Here is a 26,952-nt window from a genome sequence, read left to right as displayed (position 1 = left end):
CAGATTTATTTTAGCATTTAGAACATCAACCCCAGCGTTTATGTATCAAAACCACAAAATCAGGAAACTACAGATGGGTCGATTCATGCGGGCTGTGCCTCCAATACGCGTGCGTGTGCGCGTGTGTGTGTGACAGAGAGAGAGAGAGGGGGGGAGAGAGGTAGAGAGAGAGGGGTAGGTGGGTAGGGGGTGGGGGCTGCTGTGTGTGAGCACCATTGGGTAACTGCAGCAGCAGAGCAGCTCGCTGCGCAGAGGACGCTTCAGAGGATATTTGTGGATTCCAGGAAACACACACAAAAAAGCCGGTGAGTTTTTATTTTTTTTACTGCTTTTCCCCGAGGTTTCTTTATTCGAATGTGATTGTTTCAACTCCGCGCCGCCCTCCGCCAAAAAAAAAATATGTATAAAAAAAATCAACGTCCCTGCACCTGCGTCTTCACTCAGATGAAGGTGAATAACGCGCAGCGCTGTTTTACCTCAGTGCGGGAGTCCGGCCGGACAGGTGCACATTGGGGGGGACGGGGTGCTGTTGTGTTTCTGTCGGTCCCGGAGCTGCTGACGAGCTGACCTCATTGTTTCTGAAAGTCACCGGTGGAGAATCACACACGGGACGTGTTAGTGTCTTAATGTAGGTAGAAGGTGGATGTTTGTTAGTTGTATCTTCACTGGTTTGTTGTTCCTTAAACCTAATTACCGATACGTCATGTTAGGACGTGCGTGAGAACCTTGTTTGAATTAGTTACTTTTCTACTTTCTAGAATGGTTCATTCAAAATAAAAGCATTCATTTGAGAGTGGGGTCATGGTTGAAAAATAATGTAATTTCTCAATTCTACTGCTTAATAGTATCAGATGAAATCAAATCTGTTGTCACATGAAATTATGCTAAATGAATCTGTTGTCGTATTTTTATAATAAAAAGCTATTAGTGCATTCATGCGTTTAACAGCGGTTGCATTGTTCTTATAGGTCGAGGTGGAGAAGCTAAGTTTCTCTCTCAAATATTGTGTATTAGAAGTGTAAAGTAACATAAGACTAACATCTTCAGGTACACAAAAAATACGTAAATATTATCTTGCATCACCAAATATAAATCAAGTTATTAAAAATGAAAGCAAACGTTCCTCACGTTCCAATCATCAGCAAAAGTAGGTCTTCTGCTAATGTTAATGGGAGCTTTAAGTGATCCACAAAGTCTACAGTTGTAAATATTAGTAAGTTGATTGTGAATTAATTGTGAGTCAGATCCCTGCAACACATCACCGCAGAAGGTCAGAGGTCAAACAGACCATTGGAGAGGTCTTCATGATAGATTTAGGAGCTACCTAAAAACCAGCCACAACCTGGCAACCCCAAATCTGTCGGCTTAAACAAGCCAGACAACGAATTCACTAACCATTATTAAAGCCGTTCCACAATATGTGAAACTAGATCATACAGACACACTAACTGTGTGTCTGTCTTATAATGGAGAACAAGTTGAAAGACAATCTTAGTTTCCCAATGAGGATATACTTACTCTGATAGTCAAATCAAAATGTCTGTTATTTCGTCATAAACGTTGACCCATCTGAACATTAAATGGCCCTTAAGTGCTCCAAAATTGGAATGTATCGATTTTCGAGTCAAGAATCACGGCATGTTCTTGTATATATGTGTGTACATCCATAGCTGCATTATACACAGCGATTCTTCCAATCCTTTATATGTTCAATGTAAGAGGCAGATCCTTGGCAACGCCATCATGCATTCATGCTTCTTTGAGAAGATGTGTGTTAAGATTTCTCCACATTGCAGTAAATGTGGCCACCAGGTTGAACCCACTCGTTCTTCCTATAATGTAAGAAAAATCTCATTTATGGCTTAGCTGCCTTCCAACTCCCAATGGTTTGGGCTAAAGATAGAAGAAAAAGAACACAAATTAATTCAAGTTGAGATTATAATAAACAATGTCCTCCATGAAGTATATTAATTCACTCTGTGTCGGTTGATGGCTTTGACACTAAAGTGTCACATTGTGTTTGGCATTTTGGGTGTGATCAGTTTAAAGCGAATACAGCAACAGCTCATCGATCTTTCTGCAGAAATGTGTCTGGGTGCTTTGCAAATTGGTCCTGTTGAAAAAAAACAAACAGCTCTATCGTACTGCGAATCTCTTCTGTGGGCTTTCAGGATGCTCAACGATCTCCAGAATTAAAACATCCCAGCGGATCCGTTGCAGATCAATCAACCCGGCGGTAGCCGACACTCTTTGTTCAGGAGAAGGCACCTCAGGCGTCTCCTGCTGGTTTTTGTCTGATTCCTCTCGTCCCCGCGCCGCGCCGCCGCCGAGGCAGATGTGTTTACTTTCCAAGCTTTCATCGGTGTGAGGCCACAACGTCCTCGCCTGGCGCTGCCGTGCACGAGGCAAATGCGTATGTGTTGAAACAAAACGGTGTTCAATGTGTGGCGAGCCAAGGCAGCAGCTGACAGCTGTGAAAGTTAGAAACAAATAAGCTTAAAAAGACCACTTTAGCCTGCTGCTGGCTTGAGGCCACACTGGTGGCTACACCCGAATCTCTCAACGCACTGACAGGGGTGTAGTTTCACTTTGTGGAGGCACGACCATCTGCCAAGTACGAAGTGTGTGTGTGGAATAAAGAGGAGGTTATCTGGTTCTGCTGCATGGATTTGGATTACTTGTGAAATAACGGCTGGCAAGCGGTACTCCTTCAACCCTGGTGATGGAGATTCTCCTCCAGCACCTGTGGTTGATCGACTCCATCACACGAATTGTTGGTTGTACGAGCGGCATCATCCTTTTGGGCCTGCAGTTCCCAGTCCCCCCAAAAAACGCCTGAAACTGAGCAAGCGTTTAGCTGAACGCGACGTCATTTTGCCGCGAGTTTTACTTAGTTTAGTGAAAATCAAGGTGAGTGGATCGCATCACCGGCGTCACCTCTCTCCCGTCCCGTCTCTCCCTTTGTCCCGTGAATACCAGCAGCAGCCGTGGAGATTAAACTGGGAGTTCTCCAGTGTCTCGATGCGGCGGGCCGGGGATTCACAGTGTTGACCCTTTGATCAGGGACTGAGCCGGAGGAGGATGCGGGGCGGTGGGCGGATATTGAGTTGTTGGCACGGGGGCCTAATCTGTAGATTATCCGCAGATTATCCGTCGCGCTGCTTCATTGTGAACGCAGCCAATTAAGAGGTGGAGTCGCGTGATGCAAAGCAACTTAACTCACAATACTTCTTAAGTGGTCTTCAATGTAACAGCACGCGACTCTACTCGTTCACTTTGGCTAATTGGTTGTAATCAGAGAGTAATTCACCATCGCCTCCTGTCAAGAAGGGAAGAAAGTTTCAATATTATTTCATTTAAATAACTTAAAGACTCACAGGGACCATTTGACATAATGAGTACATTGACCCTGTATCACACTTTGCTTCGTGCTTCTGTTCTTTTGCATAAGTAGGATTTTGAATGAAGGACTATTGATTGTACTTAAGTCAAGGATCAGAGTACTTTTTCCAACAACTGACCTTAAAACAACACGTTAATTCCACTAATAAGTGCAGTATTTCCCCTCAGGCAGTCGAGTGTTTATTCTACAAATTCCCATTTCGTGTTCAATTGATCTCCCAAACAACAGCGGCCGGCTTGCTCTGATGGATCACTTTCTCTCCTCTCCTTGTTTTTTTTCTCTTCCTCAGCCGGAGGATAATCGAAGCGTCTGCTGCATCTGCTCGCCGCTGGGCCTGAAGGAACACGTTCCTAACCAATTGAGCAGGAAGCGAGGCTGCGCTTGGACCCCCGGCCGTGCGGGGTAACCATGGGAGACCAGAGGTCAGTCCAGCGCCTCCTGCCCCCGCTGCTGCTCCTGACGCTCCTCGCCAGGATGTCACAGCTGTGGGCCTTCCCCTTCAGCCCGTCCCTGGACCTGGACGTCACTCCCAGGACCACTGTCTTCTCTAAAGGTGAGGGGAAACACACATTTCGGTGGCAGGTGAACGAGAGGAACATGCTCCACAGACGAGAAGTTCGTTATTGAAATGCGGCCCACTGGTGTTTCCGGTTTAACAGCTTGAACTCGTCGGTAAACACACATAAAACACATTTTGAGACTCAGTGAGACTGTTTCTGAGGATGTCGATATATATTCGATGTCCAACATCGGACATTAAAGGTTACATTGCCAACTAATGCTGCTAACAGATAGTTCGGCATGCTAATTTGCTCATATCAAAGAATATCGGCTCAACATAACTCCTCTTGTAGCTCCCCGTGTCACTCCTCATCCCCACGATAATTATGGGAACTGGAGTTCCAAAACATGGCATCATCTTCATCCCTTAAATAGAACGTAGTCAAAGAATCCGAGCACAAACAGAATGCACTAATATGTTTGCGGGGGCAGCGTTTCAGACCTTAAATGCACCGTTCCATATGCATCCGCACACGTGCACAGGTGCCACAACGCACTCGCCTCAGTGTCCTTACTCGAAGCTTCTCCTTCCTCCCTCCCCTCCTCGTTAAAGCAGTGGCACACTTTTCAAAGTTGCCCCCCCCCCATCCCCCTCCGAAGACGGCTCCTTCATGCACCGAGTTATTAATCGCCTCTCTCAAGCCCTGTCCTAGATCACACGGCTCGGCAGACACTTCTCCTGAAACGATAGACAGCGAGCCTTGTGCAAAAAGACCTGATAAGTGCCCCCACCCCTCCCTCCCCCCTATGGAAGGTACAGCTGATGGAGACGTATTTTGGCACAGGCGTGTTCTTTTGCACACATCGTGGGCACTTTCCTCCTTCCACCTCACCCTGTCTCTGGCTTGACCCCGGTTCGCCTCCACCTCCTCCTCCCCTCCACCCCCCCCCCCCCACGCCCACCTCTCTCTCCTCATCACTGCGGCACTGCAGCGAGGACGGGGGAACTCCAGCGCCGGCGGACTGGCCGGATGGCTGTGCTCCTGCCTCCACTCCTCTCCTCTTCAACCCCCCCCCGTGGGGAGGAGTGTTATTAGAGGGCGGGTTGACGATGGAGACGGTCTGAATCACAATCACTCGGCGAGAAGAGAACATCCAGGAGGAGTTTAAAAAAAAAACATTGCGGCTTTTCTGTGCGTTTATGAAAGGAGTGATTGCAAAAAAGTAATATGTATTATACTGGAGAGAGACAGAGGGAGGGAGGGGGAGGAAATATTACTCCTCCAAGCCGTGCTTCACATGAACTGATTGGTTGTTGCTGCAGAGAATATTCAGGAAAAAGTGTTTGTGGCAGCATTGAGAAACACAACCACTAAACACGGAACTACTTTTATTGTTTTACTTCACCCGATGGGCGCAGTAAAGGGATCGCTAATGCGATGTCAGTGCTGTTTTTTTTATCAACGACATCGAAAAATGGGACACGGTCAATTAACTCCGACGGGTTCCTTAGATGGGACAGGATGTTCAATTCATTAAGCCTCATTACGTCTGTTTCTGAGTGCATGAACAGAACCCTTCGTCTGCTCCGGAGGTCTCCTTCCAACCGTCGAGCCCCCGGCTGTTTCTTTACACATCGCTGCGTGTTATAGATCATACACACAGATTACACGTTTGTTCTGTACGGCAGACAGAGTCAATCTCTCAGAATTATTTCTCTTTGCCCTGGAAGGAAGTCGTCCTTGACCTAATTTCTAAACCTTGGGGAGGGATGTGCAGGGGGGGTGGGGGGAGGGGTGCATGTGTCGCCATGCGTTCTGTCAACCTCCATGTGTGTGTTTGTTTGAGGAGATGACTGTGTGGATGCATCTGGTCTCTTCATGTAAAATGTTCCCCTGCTCACACGTGTCAGTTAGAGCAGGGAGGGGGGGGGGGAGGGGGGGCTGCAGGACTGCACATGTAAAGGGGATGGATGCTGGACGTGGGTGTCTCTACCTATTGGCGGGCTGCAGGGGGCAGGATTCATATGATGTTTCACAGCTGGGGTGAGGGGGCGCTCATTCATTTCAAGTATGCCTCGCAGAAGGGCTGTGTGAGTGGGCGTGCAGGGACGGGCCGCATCGGAGGGAGGAAAATAGCACAAGATGACTTTTTTGCACTCTCGTATTTGAATGACGACAAATAAAATGTTACTAAGTACTAACAAAACGATTTACATACTAGTTGTTTTTTTTAAAAACGCGGACTGGCCAATCGTGGCGCGGCGTCAAACCAACGTCGTGGACAGTGGTGTTGTTGTTTTTCCTCCCAGATGTTGAGATTAATGCGTGACTGTGTTCTGAGCTCTGCTGGTGGCCCATCGGGGCTTCCCGCTTTCCCTCCCACCAGACCTGAAGTAATGCGCTTGTGAAATATTGATGCACTGTAAGTTGTCTGGTGACGCTGTGACGAGCCGAGGAGGCCGATACAGTCTCGACTGTAGCTTTATTTTGTCAGCACTCTGGTTGCTGTGGTTGTATTTATAACTTGGTGGATGAAGAGTTTTCTTCATCCAGTGTTCGGACTTTTGCAAAGAAAAAGTGGATGTTTTACTCCAATTTCAGCTCGACCGCGGCTGCTTTGACCGAAGTTGTTTAATCTCGGCGCTGTTACACCTTTTTTTTTTTGTTCTTTTATCTGTCTCCCCGTGGTGACGTCTGATGTTTTGAACTCCTAAATCCACTGAGACCGCAATGACGTTTTGATCTAATTCGGAGGAATGAATCCGACAAGATCCTATTGGTGATTCCCTGGTAAACAACACAGGGACTGTTTGTGTGTTGTGAGGCTGACGCTCCTTTCTGAGAGATGAAAGTCAAGGTCGTCTTTAGTCTCCTGCCGCTGTCTCCCCGATTCAACAGTCCTACAAGTACAAAAGTTTGGGATGCAACGTGAGACGCGTTGTGAAACGAAGTGACCAACAGGACACTTTTGACAACATGTTTATTCACAATGACAAGTTACAAGTGGAGCATGAATATTCATCTTCGGGTTTGTTTGCCCAAATTTGTTATATCTTCTGCATTTAGCTCTATTTGTATCCATACATGTCAAAAGGGCTTTCATTGCGGAAATGTATAGATGTAATAAATAATGATTTTATCTCACACTTCTCCAAGCTCGGTCTTCATTACAACCTCAGATAAACCCCAGCAAAGATTTGTGTCTTCGTCTGTCCAAAGACAAACCGATGGACGCACAAACGCGTACCATAGTACCCCTCCAGGGCCGCGTTTAGCCACGAAGACAAACACGTAGTGGCGTCGCTGTCACAGCTGTGGAAAATGAAACTCAAAACCCAAAGAAAAACCTTGTTGAAACCTGCAAGTTCGGCAACTCTGAACACACCTGAGGACAGTATGATCTGATCCAGAAATAGAAGGTGGAACACGATTAAAAGACAGAAAATCTGCACCGACGAAACCAGGACTATCTGCATGGAGTGATAAAAGGAAAGTGAGAAAAGATGTACTTATTATTGTTATTCTAGGTGGACCGCTCTATTAAGTATGGATAGCAATTTACAATCTTATTTAAACATATATTGATGTCCCTTTCCTTTTTTGTCAATCACATACAAATATGTATTCATATGAATACTTTTGACCAACGTCCTAAATGTATTCATGCCACTATTCTATTTTTTCAATACAAGTTTTCATGTTTTCTCTTTATATCTTAATAAGGTTTTATTCTGGTGTTGTTGAAGCCAATAATATTGAGTTGTCAACTTTAGCACGCCACAGCAACAGTGTTTTTATTGTTTTGTTTTTCTGACAAACTATGAAAACCCAGCTGGCGTATTTGCTTGCAGTAATTGGTAACGATATTATGCTCAATAATTATGCACTTAGAAATAATGGATTTGTCAACGATGGAGGCCAAAACGGAGGAAACACTCTGTGCTTTGCTTTCTTTGCCTCTGTTTGCCACGTTAGAACAGCCAGTCGTGCGCGGTTTCTTATATAACTTGTCGTTGTGTTGATTGACTGGAGGCTGGTGAAGAAGAGGAGATGTGCTTATATAATGTGCACAGAGTTGACGACATCTGACACTTCTGAAGCTGTCCAAAGAAGTTAAGTTTGTCTTTCCTTCCAGCCTTTGTTCCCAAATATTTTCAGAAGGCACGTGTGTTGTGTGTGTTGTGTGTGTTGTGTGTGTGTGTGTGTGCGTCACCACAGTGAGTCTAGTGAGTCACACAAGAAGTAACACACGCACTGGATTTACTATCATCTCACATCCCACATGGAGGTTTACAAATATGTCTGAGCATGAGGGCGCGCATTCTGGACGCGCCACCTGTGACGGCTTAATATTGAAGCCCACCACACACAAACACACACACACACACACACACACACACACACACACAGAGGCACACGCTCCTTAGATCTTCTGAGTCACTGACTGAAATTTCTTCACTCTTTTTTGAGGTGACAGACAAAGGGTGAAATAAGTGAGAATGTGTGTGTGTGTGTGTGTGTGTGTGTGTGTGTGTGTGTGTGTGTGTGTGTGTGTGTGTGTGTGTGTGTGCTGTAAAAACGGACAGATGTTTCCAGGTGGCAGTTGTTTTGAAAGATCACACAAACCGATTTTAACATTTAACATTTTGCGTACAGGATGACAACAGTAAATAGAAACCAGCCAGTGGGCTGAGAGGCTTCTGGCCCGCCTCAGCGCTCTGTTGACTTTCCTCATTGATTTTGCTGCAAAGTACAAGCTGTGTTTGAGTGTGTGTGCGTGTGTGTGTGTGTGTGTGTGTGTGTGTGTGTGTGTGTGTGTGTGAGTGCGTGCGTGTGTGTGTGTGGATACTTAACAGTAGCCTCAGGGATCAGTAGGTCAACAAAAAATGGTTCTGTTACTAATTTTATGGTCATGCTAATGCTGATAAAACTGTTGCAATGTTGAGTTTCAATCTTTAAAGTCACACTTCGCACCTTTTAGCCTCTTTTAACTCATTTTTATTTTTTTTTACATCCCTGCAACTCAGTAAATTACAGAAATGGCCATTAACAGTCTGAAGAAAAAGTCTTAAGATAAAATAAAGTCACACAACAGATGAACACCTGGAAGCTGCATTAGTTGGCTTTGAGCGAATCTCTGTGTGCACGCGGATTGTTTGCGGCTGTTATTGTCTCCATGGCGACGCGGCTCCCCGAACCTCAACGAAGATAATGGCGTCAGATCAGAGGGTGCTTATGAGTGCAGCTCTGGAGGACACACTGTGACATCGCTCTTGAAATTAAAATAAGTGATTTTCACACAAGCGGCTCCTGTTTTTTTACTTCCTGTGTGTGTGTGTGTATGTGTGTGTGTGTGTGTGTCCATGAGGGGAAAACTATACCTGTTTGGTCAGTTTTCCACACATATCTGAGGGACTGGTTGTGATTGAAGCCCTACGAGTTCCTCTCCTGTGCTTCAGAGTAAAGTGAACATCTGTGTTGTCCCCAAAGGTCGAGGGTCATCGGGTGTGTGAAGTTGCACCCCAAAAAAAAATCCCACCAAGACCAAGGTCGCCGGGCCTCTTCCGGCCTTGAGGCCGCTGACGTTGTGTACGTCACTGCGGACCTTCTCATCGGCGCCGCGCTCGTTAAATCACAAAGCGCTATTTATATAAGATAGAGACCAAGGCTTTTCCCCCCCGGCGTGTCCTGACCTTTGGCTGCGTGAGCTGAGCTGCGCATTGCTCACTCACTGACTTACCATGTAGGAGAAATAAAAAAACGTTACAAAAATGGGTGACGGGATTCATTGAGAGTTACATAAGGTTTCACAACTTTTCACCAGACTACACAACTGGAAACGTATACAAAGACGTACACAGACTGAAAGCTTCCTTTACATGAGCACAACCTGATGACACTCAGCAGTCTAATTGTGAACGGATTGTGTCATTAGTTGATTGGCTTTGACACAGCAGTCCAAGGTAAGACTGTAAAGCCCTGACGTCGTCATTAGACTGTTCACTATTTAACTTTCCTGAAAATCAGTTTCACAAGTGCCATGTGAGTATTTGGTGATGACTTCTCTTTACAAAGTGGGAGAGGCGTGCATCCCAGTGAACGCTTTCACTGTAGGATTTCTTAACTCTCGTGTAACATTTGGGTGTCCTCCTCCCGGTGTGGTTTCTCCCGGGCTGTCGTGCTTATGGTCGGTTTCACGTTCAGCGGGACAACAACCCAGCGACTGACCACCTGCGAGCGGGGTCTCCTTGGTCGTCTGTCTGTGGGCGACGAGCCGAGAGGAGGGCGGGCGGGCGGGTGGGCGGAAAGCGGGGGGAGGGGGGGGGGCGCAGTCTGACTCAGGCTCTGCCTGGTCATCACCCAGCGAAGTCCACGTGACGGTCAAACCAGCAGCCAGCCATGTGGGGGAGGAATAAACGTCCTTCATGTGGTGACGGGCAAACTCGAAAACACTTTTCATCTTGTTGTGTTACGCAAGCTCAAAGCAGCCCGCCCCCCCCGCCCCCATTCTCATCACGGTCATTGTGCATGCGTGTTACAGCAGGAAACGCTCCGGTGGTACTTGAGATACTGTCGAGGACAGTCGGGAACATTGAAGCGTGTGTGGTTTTGTTTTTTTGTTTCTGCGTTTGATCTCAAATCTTCATGATCTTGTTTGGAATCCTGATTGGAAAGTGTTGTCTTTCTACTCGTCATCCTAAGCGATATTTCCGCGCATGCCGGAGGATGCACTTGATGCCTCCTTTTTGGATGGTTCCTGATTTAAAGGGGAACTCTGCCAATTTCATGCATCACAATGAGTTTGCCAGTCATGCGTAGCGTTACTCATCGTGTGTTTTGTGCTGCTGTTGAGTTTTTATGAGTTAGGGCCCTTTTGAAGGTGTCGGTCCATAACCAACCGCGCTTTTGTCTTTGTCTCAATCAAAGAGGATCTGAAGCTGGAATATCACAACATTGTTGTCTGATAAGAAAAGAAAAAGAGACATTTTATTGTACGCTTATACAAGCACACACTTTTTTTTCATGTTTGGTCAATTCACGTTTTTAGATCCCGTCATGTTGGAGTATTTCTCTCTCATTTGCTGCTGAGGTGACAGAAATTAAACCCTATCTAATCTAATTCCGTAGCTCAAACTGAAATGCGTGAAATATAAATTGATACAAGAGGTCACCTCGAATCGCTGCCGGCTGCACTCGACCCGTCTCGCTGCGTTACGTTGAACAGAAGAGCAGATCAGAGGACTTCCCACCGCGAGTAAAGGCAATCGGTGGGGGGTAAATGTCAGTGTTTCTTGTTGCTTTGGGGGGCAGGAGGAGAAAGAGGAAGATAGGTGATGAAAATGCTCACCTGTTCTTTCTACACGTGGGGTTTTGGACATTTGGTCCAAATCAAAGCTCTGGAAACCTTCATTCTGCTTCTCTGAGGGAGAAAAAGCGATGCCCTCCTTTTTCATTGTGTCGCAGTAGCGGAGCGACCTGCCCCCATTTCTGAGGTGTTGCACTGGAGCTTGTTTAAATATTTAGTTAAGTGCACCCGCCAATTATTTTTGAATTGGATTAATAATCGGTGTGTCTGCTCACTCCTACATTATGTACACGCACACACATGCACACACACACAAAACATACATGGGTGATGAGGCTGTGGCGACTGATGTGATTTGGCATTACTGGGGCATGATTCCTGCTGAATGCCCTAAAATGTGGCCTCCCCTGTGCTGCTGCCATCACCTCGCTCACCCGCAGTCTACTCAGCAATCACCCCACCAATCTCCTCCCCCATCCTCTCCCCCTCGCTCCCCCCACGTCTCCCAGATCCGCCGTTGAGCCTTTTGCGGACACATTGAGCCTGTTCAATTCTCCAATGAGTGTAAAGTCAAGATGGGGATGTTGAATGATGACAAAACTACACGTTTTTCAGAACTTCGGCGTGAGGAATATCAAACATCGCCAATAAAATGTAGAGGTTTGACAAAATAAGACAAACTTCTTAATGCATCTACGTTTAATTTTTTCAAAAGACAAGCAGTCGTACTGAGAAACTTAGCAAAACTATTTTTTTCTGCAGACTTTCAGGAAGGAGATACTCGTAGTCTCTGCTGTAGCACACTGTCTGTTTTTGCTTGATCTTCCAAAATATCACAATGCACACATATTTAAGCCAGGTATTTTGTTTATGTAACGATATAGAAACTTCAATAGGGAAACTATTTACATGAGCAGATCAGGAAAACTGTTGTAGGTTAATTAAGGGAACTAAATACCGGATCACTTCCCCTTTGCCCAGTTGCATCACACAAAACAGAGATATTACAGAGCTACATGTACCTGATGTATAAAAAGGTTCAGCTTTCTGCACAGGGCCGTTGTGATTGACGGACGGCCGTGGCTCAGGCGGTCGAGCGGATTGTCCTTTGATGGCGTCAAACTAAACGCGCAGACTTCGTTGTTGTGGTGGTTGTTGTTGTTGTTGTTGTACAGTAACGCACGGCATACATCTGCAGGTCTGTTGGGCAGCGCCAGCTACACCGGCTCCTCCCGTAACTACAGCACCCTCCTGCTGGAGGAGGAGAGCGGGCTGCTGTATGTGGGAGGCAGAGGAGCCCTGCACGCGCTCAACACCTCCGACATCTCCACGACCTCCAACCTCACGGTGAGCTCCGCCCATGTTTCCTCACCAAGGACAAACTAATATTAGCCATGAGAAGATTCAGCGAATCCCATTGTGTCCCTCTTTTTTAATGGATATGGGATTAAAAGCAGCAGGCGTTTTATTAAGGGTTGGAGCTCTGTGACGCAAAACAAAGTGAGCCGCTCTTTTCTCTCTTCCTGTTCATCTCACGCTCTGGTTTTCTCCATCTGTTCATCGTTCTTCTCTTTCCACAGATCTTATATATCCATCTATGTTTCCCTCTCTATTCACTGCTAAATCAGTCCCCGTTGTTTTGCAGATTTACTGGGATGCTTCCCCCGAACAGAAGAAGCAGTGTCTAAACAAAGGCAGAGACAACCAGGTACTTGGCTATTTATATTCAACTTTTATTACATTCCCCATTATTCAGCCCTTTGTTCTTTTGTAAAAACTCTTTATTAGGGATCATAAATGAAACACCCTGCTTTGACATGTGCATATGGCTTCTGACTGCAGCAAAGTGGATAATCCTTTAAATGGCTTCTTTGATCCCTTTTCCTAAAGAGAAGAGAAGAAAATGAATATAAATATATATATATGCATGGACATAAATAACCTGTTTTTCTCGGCTCCCCTGCAGACCGAGTGCTACAATCAAATCCGCTTTCTGCAGCGATTCAATGAGACTCACCTGTACGTCTGTGGAACAAACGCCTTCCGACCTCTTTGTGCTTACATAGTAAGACCTCGTCTGATGTCCTTTCAGTGAAATCCTGCCTAGATCACAATGCAAGTGACTAACCCCCCTTTCCCTGTCTGTAAGGACGCAGAGCGGTTCAGCTTCTCGTCCGGCTTCGAGGAGGGCAGGGACAGGTGTCCCTACGACCCGGCGATGGGATTCACCGGCCTCCTCGTAGGTGCGTCTCCCAGCTTTCCGGGGTTTTTTGTACTTTGTTTTTCTAGAGGCATTGGAACAAAAAAACTAACATAGGAAACCAAACGGTTGATTGAAAGTCTTATCATTTCTTCACGTGGTATACTGCTAATTGCTTTTTGCACTCATGAGCATTCAAACACATTATAAAGCATTGTATAATGACTTATAAGGTCGGGTATCATGAAGGCTCATGCTGTGACTACTACTGACTCACGGACATCGACAATGATGAGATTATGTGTTATAATTCCCATAATTGTAATACATGAATGCATTATAATCACTGTTATAATGAATTTGAACGTGATTATCTGACACTCTAATTGGTCCTCGTGTAGTTGATGTACATATTTTTAGTTTAGCATGTATTTGCCATGAATGTATAATGTGAAACGGATTACAGCGCTTGACGCAGCGGCTAAACAGTGGATGTAGAGAGAAGCATGAGTATATATTCCAAAATAGAAAATGTAAATGCCATTTAGACATATTACACCCACATTAGGTGATAGGTCAGTTATACTCAGTCAGCAGCCTGCCAACTGCTTCCATTTAAATCAGATTTAACTCATGTTTCCTTTCTGTCTCTCTGTGGACCAGACGGTGAGATGTTCACGGCCTCCCAGTACGAGTTTCGCAGCTCTCCAGACGTGCGCAGAAACTTCCCCTTTCCCACGCTCAGGACAGAGGAGGCCCCCACTCGGTGGCTTCTGGGTAAATACAACAGCACAGGTCGAAGATCATAAATGAGTGTAAAACACTGGTTCCCTCAGTTGGCTCACAGTGAACTACTAAATCAAACCTCATTGCCATGTCTATACATTTTTAGCTCATCGGATGTTTTTGCTTTCACTATAAAAACTGATTGATATTTTTTTTCTGATTGAAAATCACATTAAAAAACTGCACTGCGCTGCAGCTCTAACTGGCTTAGTTGTGACAATGCAATCATACTTAAACGCTCCATCTTTGGTTTCCAGGGAGACACTCCCAAGGCTAGATCTCTGTTTGGACATGTGGATCTGAGCGCGTGTCTTGTGTGTGTGTGTATGTTTGTGCACACGCAGAGGCCGATTTCGTTGGCTCCGTGCTGCTGAAGGAGAGCGTCAACAGCTCCATTGGCGACGACGACAAGATTTACTTCTTCTTCACGGAGAGAAGCCAGGAGCAGATCGCCTACCCGAGCCAGACCAAGGTGTCCAGGGTGGCCCGAGTCTGCAAGGTCAGCCCGAGCAGCTAACCCGAATACTCGCCATAATCGTATTAATGGATCCTCTGGGACCTTGCAAGGCTCACGTCGCTTGCAAGGTCGTGAAAAGAAAAGGAAGATGAAGGAGGAGAAAAAGTTATTGAAAGTGCACAAACGGTGGGATTATTTAGTGCTCTACGTCACAGTTGCAGAGCTTTCTGCCACTGTGGAGTGAGCCAGTGGTTGGGTGTCTCCACACTGGGGTTTCTCCACTTCTTTCTGTGCTGCTGTTGCCAGGCAAACTACAAGTCCACCTACAGCCACCTCCAATGGCAACCCCCCCCCTACCCCCCCTCTCCGTCTCTTTATTGCCATCTCGCCCTCCTCCATCTACCCTCACACACACCACCACCACCTCCTCCTCCTCATTTCACTTGCGATCAGCCTCTCCGGTCTAGACAGCATGCCCGGCAACTCTCGTTCTTCCTCCCCGTTGTTTCTTTTAGCCGTGCATGGCGGTGTAATTACTGTCACAGTGTGCCGTTGTGCTGAAATCACCGTTGCCGTTTTTCCAAAACACTCTGGTGAGCTGCTGTGAAAACGATGTTAGGAAGTGAACCCCTGCAGTTGACAGAATGCGAAAATGATTTGAATGGATGTACGAGGGGACAAAAAGAAATGAACGTGAAAGCTGCATATTGAGTAACTACTTTGAACATCCAGCAAAAGAATCGGGACAAAGATAGCAAAAGTTTTCTTCCAAAGATTTATTACTCAATATCTTTCAAAGTTTTTAGGTCTTTGTGTGGCTTTTTCACCACATCATGTATATGAACAATATCTGGCGTCAGAAGCGTTACTGAAAAGTAGTAGTAAAATGTTTGAACATTCATCATTTATTTTCTCTATTTGGTTCCACATTTAAATACTTTACTTTCACCGGCCATTTTCTCCCGTCGAGTTACAGTCAGGGACATTTTTCGGAACTTTCTAAACTTATTTTTTTAGACTGAAAACAGTTTGTCTCCTTAAGATTCTCTCTGCATCCAAAATAAATCATTTCTGGATACAGCGTGTGGACTCGCGGTCTTCTCTCCCCTCGTCGGCGGCCTGGAGTCGTCAGAGGCCATCGAGGGTGTAATAACTCAGTCTGAACTAGGCCAAAAAAGCAGCACATGCAGATGTCGAGTCCCCAGCTCGGCCCCACTGGCAGATCTGCAGATAGCGAAGAGCCCTGGCAGTCGCCTCTGGCCTGAAACCGCTGAAGATTTTCCATTTTTGAGCTGCATAACCAGTTGTTCAGTTCTGTCTGTCGCTTCCCCTTCGGACTGCAGCTACTTTGCGATCGTGACCTATTTGCACAGAGAGGGGCGTAAATCACACGGAAGAACGCCTCTTTTCTGGAAACTAAAGAGCAGAAATCAGTCTGTCATTCTGGCTTTATTTAAAATCGGCTATTTTGATACTCTATATATGTAAAGCAATAAAAGAAATCTTGAGAAACCGACTTCCCGTCTGACTCAAGCTGAGTCCATCATGTCTTTTTTGACTTAATCCCCCCCCCCCCCTACCGACACACACACACACCACCCCCGCCCCCTCCAGTTGTAATTTCAAAGCTGCTACACTTGGAGTCTTATTTTCTTGGATTTACGTCACGGCGGCCCGATGACCCAGAGGCTGCTTTGATCGACATCCATTGTGATTTATTGGTGCATCCCTTTGGCTCTTCCCATAATAATCAGCTGATGTTTAAAACACAGTCGGAATCACACAGAGGTTTTGCTTTGTGACTTGAGGCATTTGTCCTTTTCCCTCTGACTGAATGCCAAAAAGTGTCTTAATGAGGTCATTTTTATTTTACATATGCCTCCTTTTTTTGTGTGTGGGAGGCCAAAGCGCCATAATTCCCATGAACAAAGAGAAAAGTAGTCAGTCCATTTTTTTCCTCTCAACTAAATGAGGTGTGCTAAATTACACTTTTAGGGAGAGAGAGAGAGAGATTTTGTGCAGCTTTGCCTCCCGGTGCTGCCGAAATGCAATTAGAGCAAATGTGCTAAAGTAGGCACTAACACTATGCTCCTGTTTCATAAGACTCCCCACTTCCTCCTCCTTCTCTTTATGTGTGTACAGTGATGTGTGCATTATCATTTCCTGTCTATTTAAATTACATTCATTAACTCTTATTACAGTCACAGATAAGTGGCCATATTCGTGTGCACCAGGATTAGAGTGAGTTTGTTTTATTTTTAAGTGTTTACGCCGGAATACATCAGCCGAGGGGCTTTTATTTGATCCTCCATCCATGCGTTTGTTGTCTCCTCTGTGTGAAGAATGACTGGGGAGGCCAGAGGACCCTGCAGAGGAAGTGGACCACTTTCCTCAAGGCCAGAATGGTGTGTTCGGTGCCAGAATACGAGCTGCACCTCAATGTCCTGCGCAGTGTGTTCGTCCTGCAGGGCCAAGACGTCAAAAGCAGCGTTTTCTACGGCGTCTTTGGCCTGGAATGGTAAGAAGCAACATCAAATTCTGCTTTTCTTATGGACATTTGTTCCCCACGTAAGTAACTTTAAGTTTGGAAATATCCTCTTATTCTATGCTGTTGAATATGTTCTCCAATTTCATTCATTTTATACACATTTCCAATTAATTCAGCCTGGAAAATCTGGTATGTTGGGAAACTTTGGGGTTTACAAATATTGTCTGACACAGTGTTGAAGAGATCTTAAGTAATAATGAAGAAATCTGCAAAATTGCTGCTAGTAATTCAAAGCTTTTAAAATATTTTTTCCAATTGGAAACAAACTGACAAGAAAACAGCCTGAGAACAAAGTACAGAAAGCATTTGGATATTGTGGACCCAAATTTGGTCCAAAGTTAACTAAATTCTACATTTCTTCCTATAAATATCACAGTAAATCACTAAAACCATCTGATCTATGACGTAAATCATTTTAAGAGCATAACAGATTATCCACATTGAATTATGCCAAAGAATGTGTCATACTTTATGGTTGCAGCTTCTCCACTTTGTGGATTTCCTTTTTATTTAACTGTAATTTGAATATTTTGGGGTGTTTGGGGACAATTAGTTAAACAAAACAATCCCTTCGCAGTCAGACCCCTTTAGGCTCTGGGAACATTTTCTCTATTTAAAAAACAATCTTTACTAAACGACATTTAATCCAAACCATATTCAGCATGCATCCTGACAACTGGAGACAGGGAGTTGTTATCAAAACTCGAAGCAGCTCGATGGTCCTCTGACGTCACAACGGGGACGAGGGCTGCGGGTGGAATATGCCCGGCGAGTGTATGTTTATGGTGAAATGCTGAGTCATGCGGCATGAAACTGTCCCTGCGGGGGCTCCGCCTGTGATGGAGAGGATAGCATATCAGCGGGACAGTAACACTATCTCTCTCTGCTGCACCTCCTCTTGTGGGTGTTCAGTCTCAACCTCAAAAGAAAAACACACCTTTTTGAGTAGAAGTCGTTACTATGCGTTGCGGTGAGAAAGCCCCCTGAGCTAAATTACTCGCCGTTTTTTGGGGGGTGAGTTTTGGGGGATTTGGGTTTCACTTTGATCTCACCTTCCTCACCTGAATGCTTTTCAAGGAGCACAATGGATTGAAGAATATGAACCCTCACCCCCCCGATACTAATCTCACCTGTAGGGTTTAAGATTAGGGGTCACCAGGGTCAAAACTCATGGTGCCTTCTAGGACAAATCTTTTCTTTCACCAAAACCCCAAATGGTCACTCGCGGGACTCGCAGGAAGGGGGGGAGGGCGGGGTTCAGTGTGACTCTGGAGAAGAAATTCTTCCTTTATGGAGAGGATGGAAGCAGCTACTGGAGATAAAGAGCTGAAAATTACACACCTGTCAGTGAAGCCACCCCCAGATGTTCATTCATGTCAAACAGGGGAATGTGGGCGTGAAATACTAAACTTTAGCACATTAACACCCACCTGGTATCTAAGGGAAAGGAAGAGCAACCTCGTTACCTTATGCCCTGGGATATTTTTAGAATTCAATTTTGGTTGCGGTTAGACCTCAGATAATAAACCTGTCTTTCAGGAAGAATATCAAAGCGTCTGCTGTCTGCCAGTACGCCTTCTCGGATGTGCAGAAGGCGTTCGAGGGGCCGTTCATGGAGGTGCAGGACTCAAAGTGGAGGGAGTACACGGGGAAAGTTCCACTGCCGAGGCCTGGATCTGTAAGCCACTCAACCCAAACTCGCTCTACCATCATTAAAGTCAGTCTTTTCACCGCTCTGCCTCTGATCTCCCGCGCAGTGCATAACGGATGTGCACAGGTCCCAGGGCATCAACTCATCTCGAGACCTCCCAGACAACATCCTCACTTTCGCCAGGAGGCACCCACTGATGGCCGGCCAGGTGCACCCGATAGGTGTGCGCCCACTCATGTTCAAGAGGAGCGTCAACTACGTGAAGATAGTCGTTCACAAGGAGCCGGCGCTGGATGGCAACACTTACACTGTTCTGTTTTTGGGAACCGGTGAGTTTTTACTGCTGCGAAAAGCCAGAAAGCCAATTCGCAATACTCCCCAGATTAGAATTATGCTTCAACATCGGGAGCTTTTTATTGCCTCAACATGGCGACAGCTAAGCCGGCGGCTAGCATCAAACAATGCAGCTAATATTTTATTTAGTGATTTATCTAGTAATTTATTTAGAAACAATCCTTAATAAAGGTAATCATAAATCTTAGAGGTTCCCCTATATGTTGTCCGTACTGCCTCTGAGGCGTCTAGTTTGACAGGGTTGTATGTTTCTTTTCGACAGATGACGGGTGGCTGCACAGAGCTGTCGACATCGGCGGAGAGATGCACATCATAGAAGAGCTGCAGCTGTTTGATAAACCCCAGCCCATACAGAGCATGGTCGTATCCTCGGCTCTGGTACGTTTTCATGCACGTAGAGGCGGACGCCGACGGCCCGCTCATGCATGAGTGACGCAAATGACGGAGGGATGGTGGCTTAAGTTAATTACATAAGTAACTACATGTGATTGGAGTGTAAAAATGATACTTACAGAGGAAAGTAAAGCTAGTAACTGCTGATTAACCAACAAATACACTTCTCGCATCGCAAATGCTTGCAAACGTTAAAATAGACACGGTGGGAACAAATTAACAAGATATTTCCCGTTTGCTTTCTGCAGAGGAGCGTCTACGTCGGCTCCCACTCTGGAGTCGTGCAGCTGCCGATGTCGGCCTGTCAGAGGTACACTTCCTGTTACGACTGCGTATTCGCGAGAGATCCGTTCTGCGGCTGGGACGGGAGGGCGTGTGTGGAAATATCTTCCCGTGCACAGAGGTGAGGGAACACACACACACCTGTGCACCAACAAATGAACGTATGCAGCGAGGAGGCAAACACAAAGAGAGTTTAATTGAAAGTAGGAAGGAAGTAGACATGAACTCACACGCGTGGATTTGACAGCAAGCAAAGCAGACATTGTTTAGACATATATGTTTGCAGTTCTTCATCATAGATCCTGATTCTTTATCCCCCTAAACCTCTTCTGTTTATTCTGCATTCGTTTCCTCTCTATCTGCTGTGCTGCATGCGATTGGATGAGCAAAAAAAAAGAAAGAAAAAAAACACGTTTCTATCCTTATCCAATATTGGCATAAACGAAGTGAGCAGTTGAGGGGAAAATATCCTGTGATGATTTAATACATCATCATAACATCATAACTCGCCTCTCTTGAAATTAAACCTACAAACAAAGATGAATCATTTTGACACAGTGTACATTTTTGCATTACATGACCTTTATTTCTTTCTTCTGGGCCCCGACAGCAATACCGGAGTCTGATTAATTATTCATACGGCTTAGTTTCCCCTTCTAACAGAATTTGTATGAAGGCAGGACGGAGACAACGTGGTCGACCCGGATTTCTCCCGTCAGCTCAGCAGGAGCTTCTTCTGTTTACAACAAATAGCACAAAAAACATTTGGTTTCCATGACGCACTTCTCTTGAAGCATTTAGGTAACTGAGCATCTAAAAGAAGAAAAACGTATTTTTAGTGACTTAAAGACTCAAAACAGAATGTGTTATGATATTATAGGAACAAATGAATGTTGCTTATGCTTAAATATTTACTTACCAATTTATTGTCTCTACTATTTCGATTAATAGTTGTACCCAATGGACCATACATCATATTTCTTTTTGTCAAATCTTACGTTACATAAGTGTAGTACTATAGAAGCATAAGAATAAAGTTAAGATTCAAAGTAACTTTAAATAAGAGAATTATGTCTATGAAGTCCACATTCAAACTAAATTTGAAATCCCTTTTGTTGCAGGTCACACCTAACACAGGATATCCTGAAGGGGATCAGAGGCTGCAAGGAGAATTCAGGAAATGGTAACAACGCACACACACTTTTTACTTTTAATGAGAAAGCCCAGTTCTTCGTTTTACCACGCACACAGATTATGAGGTTAAAGAAGTCCAGCGCTACTTTTCTCCTCCTGAAAACTCAATCACTTAACTGCTATGACGGCGTTTTTATTAGGTGTGTGATTCTCACCGAGCCCCGAGGTCCCAGCGCTCACGTTCTAATCGGCCTCTCTGCGGTCGCACTGCGTTTAAAGAGGCTTATGAAATGAGATGGAAAGTGATGCTGAAAAGGTCGCTCACTTTGAAAACGTACCCTTTGTGACCAGACACCTCCTTCCAGGGTCGTCTCTCCCGCACGTTTGTCCCGCCGTCTCCATCCTCGTTAATCACGCCTCCAGCTTCAGCTCCGTCTCATGCCTCTTGTCCCCCCCCCCTCTCTCTCTGTCTCTCAGTGGTCCACCGGCGGCGCTCCGTGATGTCCGGGGACGACGTTCTACTCCAGTGCGAGCTGCACTCCAACCTGGCAAGTCCCCGCTGGACGCTGAACGGCAAAGAGCTGCAGGGATTCGGCCTCAATTCGGGCTACCGCATCGGCACGGACGGCCTCCTCATAATCGGGGCTCGCTCCAAGCAGGGCGGGTCGTATCGCTGCTTCGCCGTGGAGAACTCCGTCTCAGTCCTGATATACCTTTACACGGTCAGGGTGCACACGGACTTGTACTTCCCCGTGGAGCCCACGGCCACGACTGAACCGGCTTCGGTTTCCAGCCCGACCGATTTCTCCGCCGCCGGCGGCCCCACCGAGCAGCCGCTGCCCTCGCCGCCCGCCCCGCTGCCCCCGGGAGCGGAGTTCCAGACCTACAGACACATGGAGGCCGTGTACATTTCCCTCGTGGCGGTCCTCGGAGGGCTTTGCCTGGTGCTGACCGTGGTTCTGCTTTACGTGAGCTTCTGCACCAGGCGGCCGTCTCGGGACCGAAAGTTCTCCCAGCAGGGGCTGCAGGTCCTGGGGGGCTCCGAGAGAAAGAGGAGCTCCCACCTGGAGCTCACCACCATCTCCAGCCACTACAACGGCCGCCAGGGTCGACGCTCCATCTCGGTGCCGACTTTTGGGGACATGGGTGACGGCTTCCTGCAGATAGTTCCAGGCGAGAGCCAGTTCTCGCCGTGCAAAACGCCTCCGCCGGCCCCGCCCCTTCCCACGGCGCCCCCGCTGCCCAACATGGACTACGCCAACGGGCTGTCGGCCACGCTGCCCAGCGTGCTGAGGAAGATGAACGGGAACAGCTACGTGCTGCTGCGCCAGGTCGACCACGAGGGCATGTCGCCGCTCTACCGCTCCTTCACCGAGGAGCTCAACAGGATCCTGGAGCAGCGGAAACACTCACAGCTGGACCTGCAGCCCGACGAGAGCTCCATCTAGGACGCGGCTCGCGGGCCGTCGTTATTTTTAGTTTTTTTCACTCCCAAATGGGCGACCCGTGGCTGAGGAGGGGGGGGGGGGGGGGGGGAAGTGACTGTTGCATCAAACGCCGGCGTCTTTCACACCAGCGTCACCTTCCAGGTTGCGTCCTCGCTCGATCTGACTCGTGCAGCTCGCTGCGTATCCCAGAGACCAAAAGGCCCGCGATTTTCAAGACCACCCGCACACACACACCTGAGATTGTCGTTTGGTCATTCGGCCACAGACTGCACTGTTGCAAAATACTAAAAACATGTAACAAACATTTGTTTGGACAAGCAGAGAGGGAGGTCGTCACAAGAGTAGTTCCATGTCCAAACTAGAAGGAAGCACTTAATAAAGGGCCGATCTCAGGTAGGTGATTTGACCAAGACCACTTCTGTATTGCGGGATTGGATGCATACAACACTCAATGATCCAAACCCCCTCATCTAGCCCCCCGATGGGCTGTTCGACTCAAAAACCAGTGCTGATGCACGCGGGAGAGAGTGCGAGCCACCGCAACCACGTGAGGCCCTCGAACGTGCAGCCAGATGTTAAACAGGTCGCTGCAGATGAATGTGAGCTCAGCGGTGGACGGACACAGAGGTGCACCGTCACTCACTCACCGACAGACAGACACATATTCATCACCATTTAATTTGACCAATGTGTTTGGTTTCAAATTGTTTCCTTTGAGAAACTGAAATTGAAGAGTGTTTGGCCTATTTTGTTTCATGAATGACAATCGAACGCAAATAACAAACTTTTATTCTCTACGAACAAAGCGTAATCAAACCACGATTATGTGGCGTGTCACTTTGAGAAGCCGACGAGACCTCGGATTAGGCGTTTCAACATACAGTATATTTCAAACCTTCATTTCCTTCAGCCCGTGGCGAGCGGCTGGTTGTTGTGCCAGACGGAGCACCTGTAGCAGACCTCAGCGTCCGTGTGAATAAAGAGACGCAGCTTGAGGAGTCTATTATTGACCCTGAAAGGAGCACGCCATGTTCAGTGAATTCAATCAATGCGACCACAGACTGGGCTTCGTGGCCCGGGAGAGGAAACCGCAGCACGCTGGAGTCAGACCTGTGACGAACGTGCTTGTTCGCTGTTTCGTATTCGAACGGATGAAAATGTTGTCTTTGTCAGAGTCAAGCCCTGTGGAAGATCCCCCCCGAGACATACCGCCAATAGCTTCACGCCAACAGCAGGAAAAATAATGTTGCTGCTGGTGGCGAATTGTTGAGGCAGAGTAGGGAGAAACCTTCACACGCGCAGCCTCAGTGTTTACTTGCTGACCTCGCAGCAAAGCCGGAACAACATCCCCCACCGGGGCAACAGCTCTGCGATTGAACGGGACGCGCAGAACTTTGTCTTTAAGCTGGTGTCAGCGGGGATAAAGACTCCGTCTTTTCCTGCAAAGTGTTGAATGAGCTCTGGAGTAACGGTGGTGCTTGGCTGGCCTCCACCAGGCGAGGAGAGGACGTCTGTCTGCGTGGACAGGAGACGTTTGACCCGAGCGGCGCGGTTAGCCGCGCGGGGGAAGACGGTGACGCGAGGGGGCAGCGGCTGTTTTGCGCTTGCAGGTTTTCAGCGGTCGTCTTCGTCAACCTTGTGAGGCACTTTAATTCTGGGAACGGCGAAGGCCTCGAAAGGGGAGGGGCCAGTGACACAGGCTTCTCTACAGGCCTCTCCTGGTGAACCACTGTGTCCTCATGCAGCGGCTCCTGTCGTATATTAAGTTGCTCCTTAATTGATGCCGTTTTTCTGTAAAAGCAAGCAGCTTGTATGATTTTACCTCGATTTCGTTTCGAAATAAGGTTCAGTGTTTGGGAAAATTACTTATTTCGTGCAACAAAACTATTCGATCAGGAGAAACTTGTGGGGTCCTCAATTAGGCTTAATGGAAGATTAAGTTAAAAAACTGCAAATAATCTGCTGCACGATGTGAGATAGAGGCGTGAAGAGATCAATCTTTCCTCAACAAACCGCGTGCAACACCATTAATGGCGAGGAGAGACACGGAGAACCCATTGACTTCGTGGCGAGGCGACAGAAAGTGCAAAGATGCTGACTCATGCCGTGGTATTCGGACTCATTCCTGCAGTACACTCGGGGGGGAAACTAAACAAATAGCGCATGAATTGGCAACCCTTCCACGTTAGTGGCTAAATATTGCTCTTTTGTCAAGTTGTATTATGCGTTCAAGCATTAACACACCCAAACACATCCTGTTACACACCAATGTGTCTTTTTCTCTGAACAGAAATTGACACAAACTCCTTGTTGCTTAACTGGAAATCTGTTGACTTGTTTTCATCCTCATCCTTATTCTTGCCGCCTCTCTCCTCCTCCTCGTTGTCTATTTGTCTGTCTGCTCACATTCACATCCGCCATTACAGACGGCCGCGATGGCCCCCAAAACAATTACAGCCCCAGAGCTTGCGTGGTGTTGATCAGTCTGATTTTCTGTATTGGTTCATAGATGCTACCCTCACATGTTCTGGTGGATGTTATTTGTAAGATAGTTTTCAAATTCAAGCAGCAAATATGAATCATATGAATGAACTTAATATCCTTGACCAGGATCAAGTCTGATTCACACGTGTGATTTGAAGAAATGTTCCTTTCTTGTTGTATTCAATGGCAAGTTTAACATTTGTTTTTAACTATATATTCTTGTTGTGGACAATCATCCATATGTTGAAAGCTTCTTCTGGATCTTCAACCTTTGCTGCTGCTTCATTCCCGCTTAGAGGACAATCTGTTTACAATAGGCACTGGCTCTGCAATGCATTCTATAGTATGGACTTTAAATATAGCTAACAGTTTCATTTCTTACGGTCACCTTGTTTCTGCACTGCAAACCTACAAGTGCATCCCGCTGCGTCATTATGCAATATACAGTATATTTTATGTGAATTATTTCTCTCCGATCGGGGCGAAAGAGTTTACAACTCGCACTGCTATTTTGTAAAAGTCATGTGACGTACTCTGGCAAACTGTGACACCTTCCATTAAGTTGGTTCTGGATGATGCACCTTGAACTCATCTTTGGGATTTTCTCAAAAAATGACTTGCTGCTTGTAAGATAGTTTAACCAGCAGACAGAAAAGCATTTACTCGTGTATGTTTTTCGTGTTATTTATTTGACTCGAGCAAATTTCCACTTGCTTTTTTTGTGCAGATGAAAACACTTGTGCTCAGCTAACTGAGTGTCAACGGCCCCGATGTTCCGTCAGGAAATGACATACAAAACATGCTCGGGCAAAATCCTTTTCTCAAGACACCACAACACTTCTGTTTTTAGCTTGTGGCAAGCAGCAAGGCCACTGTGCTCCACGGGGGGATGGAGCCCCCTCGCAATGCCAGTCATTTACACACATACGGCTCTGACAAAGCAGACTTACGACATAAGCTCAGAGGAGAGAGGGGGGGGAGAGGGTGAAAAAAAAAAGACCATTTTCAAGGGGCGGTAACTTAGCAACAGCGTCTTGATCTGGAGACTCTAATGTCCTAGCGTGGATCTAGCTGTGCCAGCTGCCATTGTGGAAGGTGTGATGAGAGAAAAGTGGCCATGAGATCTGTACATGAATTCAAGTGAGCATGAAACCACTAGTGGCATTTTCACTCATTTGCTTCTTTTAACAGGTTAAATAGCTAATTAAAAATACACTAAGTTGAGCGATGTAAGTTGTACAGATCATATCGGCAAAGTACAAAAAGAGCTAATTTAAAAGGGCATCCGCAACCTTATAAATAATGCAACTCAAGTGCAGGCATTTGGGACGAAATTGAGGGGAATCAGCAGCAGCGTTCCGCTGCAGAGGTCAGCTCCAGCGTCCCTCACCCATCGGCCTCCATCTGCAGGCCTCTCACGCACTTATTCCACATGCATTTTCAAAAAGGCACCAAAAGCCATTACACAGCAGCAGAAACAAGCAATCAGCTTCTTCGGATCACGTCGTAAGTTCACTCCATGCTTATTAGTATTCCTCTGATGACGGGTACTTCGGTTGTTTTGATCTATTTTTGTTGAGAGGAACACTGAGGTTTTTTGTGAAGGGAAAAGGGGCTTTTTTGTGTGTGTGGGGGGGGGGGGGGGGGCTGAAATGATGAATTCGGGACGAGAATTTAAAAGTTATAATAAAGTCAAAGGAGTTTTGCCAACATCCGTCTGAATGATTCACCCACTGGAGGAGTTTTCTGTTTATCTTCCACCCGACGCAGAGGGCAGCTCTGTGCTGCTGAAGGTTACGACATGTCCCTCAAGCTGTCACACAACCATCTGTCATGTTCGTTTAAGCTCTGGATCCGCTAAAGTCGTGCAGCCTTCAGAGTATTGAACTGTATAAAACATGTACATTCCCTTGTGTCATACAAATAATTAAAAAAAGGTGTACATCTGATTTGCGTCTGTAATGTGTCTAAAGCTACAACCACGTTTAGTCTGTTGATGTTCT

The 26,952-nt window shown here is 46.3% G+C and overlaps 1 protein-coding gene across 1 annotated transcript; it reads left to right on the top strand.

Annotated features, from left to right (window-relative positions):
- The first annotated feature begins 194 nt into the window (after window positions 1–194).
- On the top strand, window positions 195–26,898 carry sema4gb (sema domain, immunoglobulin domain (Ig), transmembrane domain (TM) and short cytoplasmic domain, (semaphorin) 4Gb). The gene is made up of 15 exons (XM_040176529.2): window positions 195–305; window positions 3,693–3,956; window positions 12,411–12,559; window positions 12,858–12,920; window positions 13,179–13,277; window positions 13,362–13,455; window positions 14,076–14,189; window positions 14,543–14,697; window positions 16,998–17,173; window positions 18,743–18,881; window positions 18,961–19,183; window positions 19,471–19,586; window positions 19,850–20,004; window positions 21,005–21,066; window positions 21,495–26,898. The coding sequence occupies exons 2-15, from the start codon at window positions 3,812–3,814 to the stop codon at window positions 22,463–22,465; spliced, it is 2,661 nt and encodes an 886-aa protein (XP_040032463.2). The 5' UTR covers window positions 195–305; window positions 3,693–3,811; the 3' UTR covers window positions 22,466–26,898.
- Window positions 26,899–26,952: the final 54 nt, after the last annotated feature.

The sequence above is a fragment of the Gasterosteus aculeatus genome, chromosome 5, assembly GCF_964276395.1.
Source record: "Gasterosteus aculeatus chromosome 5, fGasAcu3.hap1.1, whole genome shotgun sequence".
Lineage (NCBI taxonomy): Eukaryota > Metazoa > Chordata > Actinopteri > Perciformes > Gasterosteidae > Gasterosteus > Gasterosteus aculeatus.
This window is presented reverse-complemented; position numbering and strand designations above follow the sequence as displayed.

Excerpts from the sequence above, each read along its gene's own strand:
- sema4gb (XM_040176529.2), top strand. The coding sequence starts at position 3,812 with ATGGGAGACCAGAGGTCAGTCCAGCGCCTCCTGCCCCCGCTGCTGCTC. Across the intron at positions 3,957-12,410 it reads GACCACTGTCTTCTCTAAAG|GTCTGTTGGGCAGCGCCAGC; the intron begins GTGAGGGGAAAC and ends ATACATCTGCAG. Across the intron at positions 13,278-13,361 it reads GACCTCTTTGTGCTTACATA|GACGCAGAGCGGTTCAGCTT; the intron begins GTAAGACCTCGT and ends CCTGTCTGTAAG.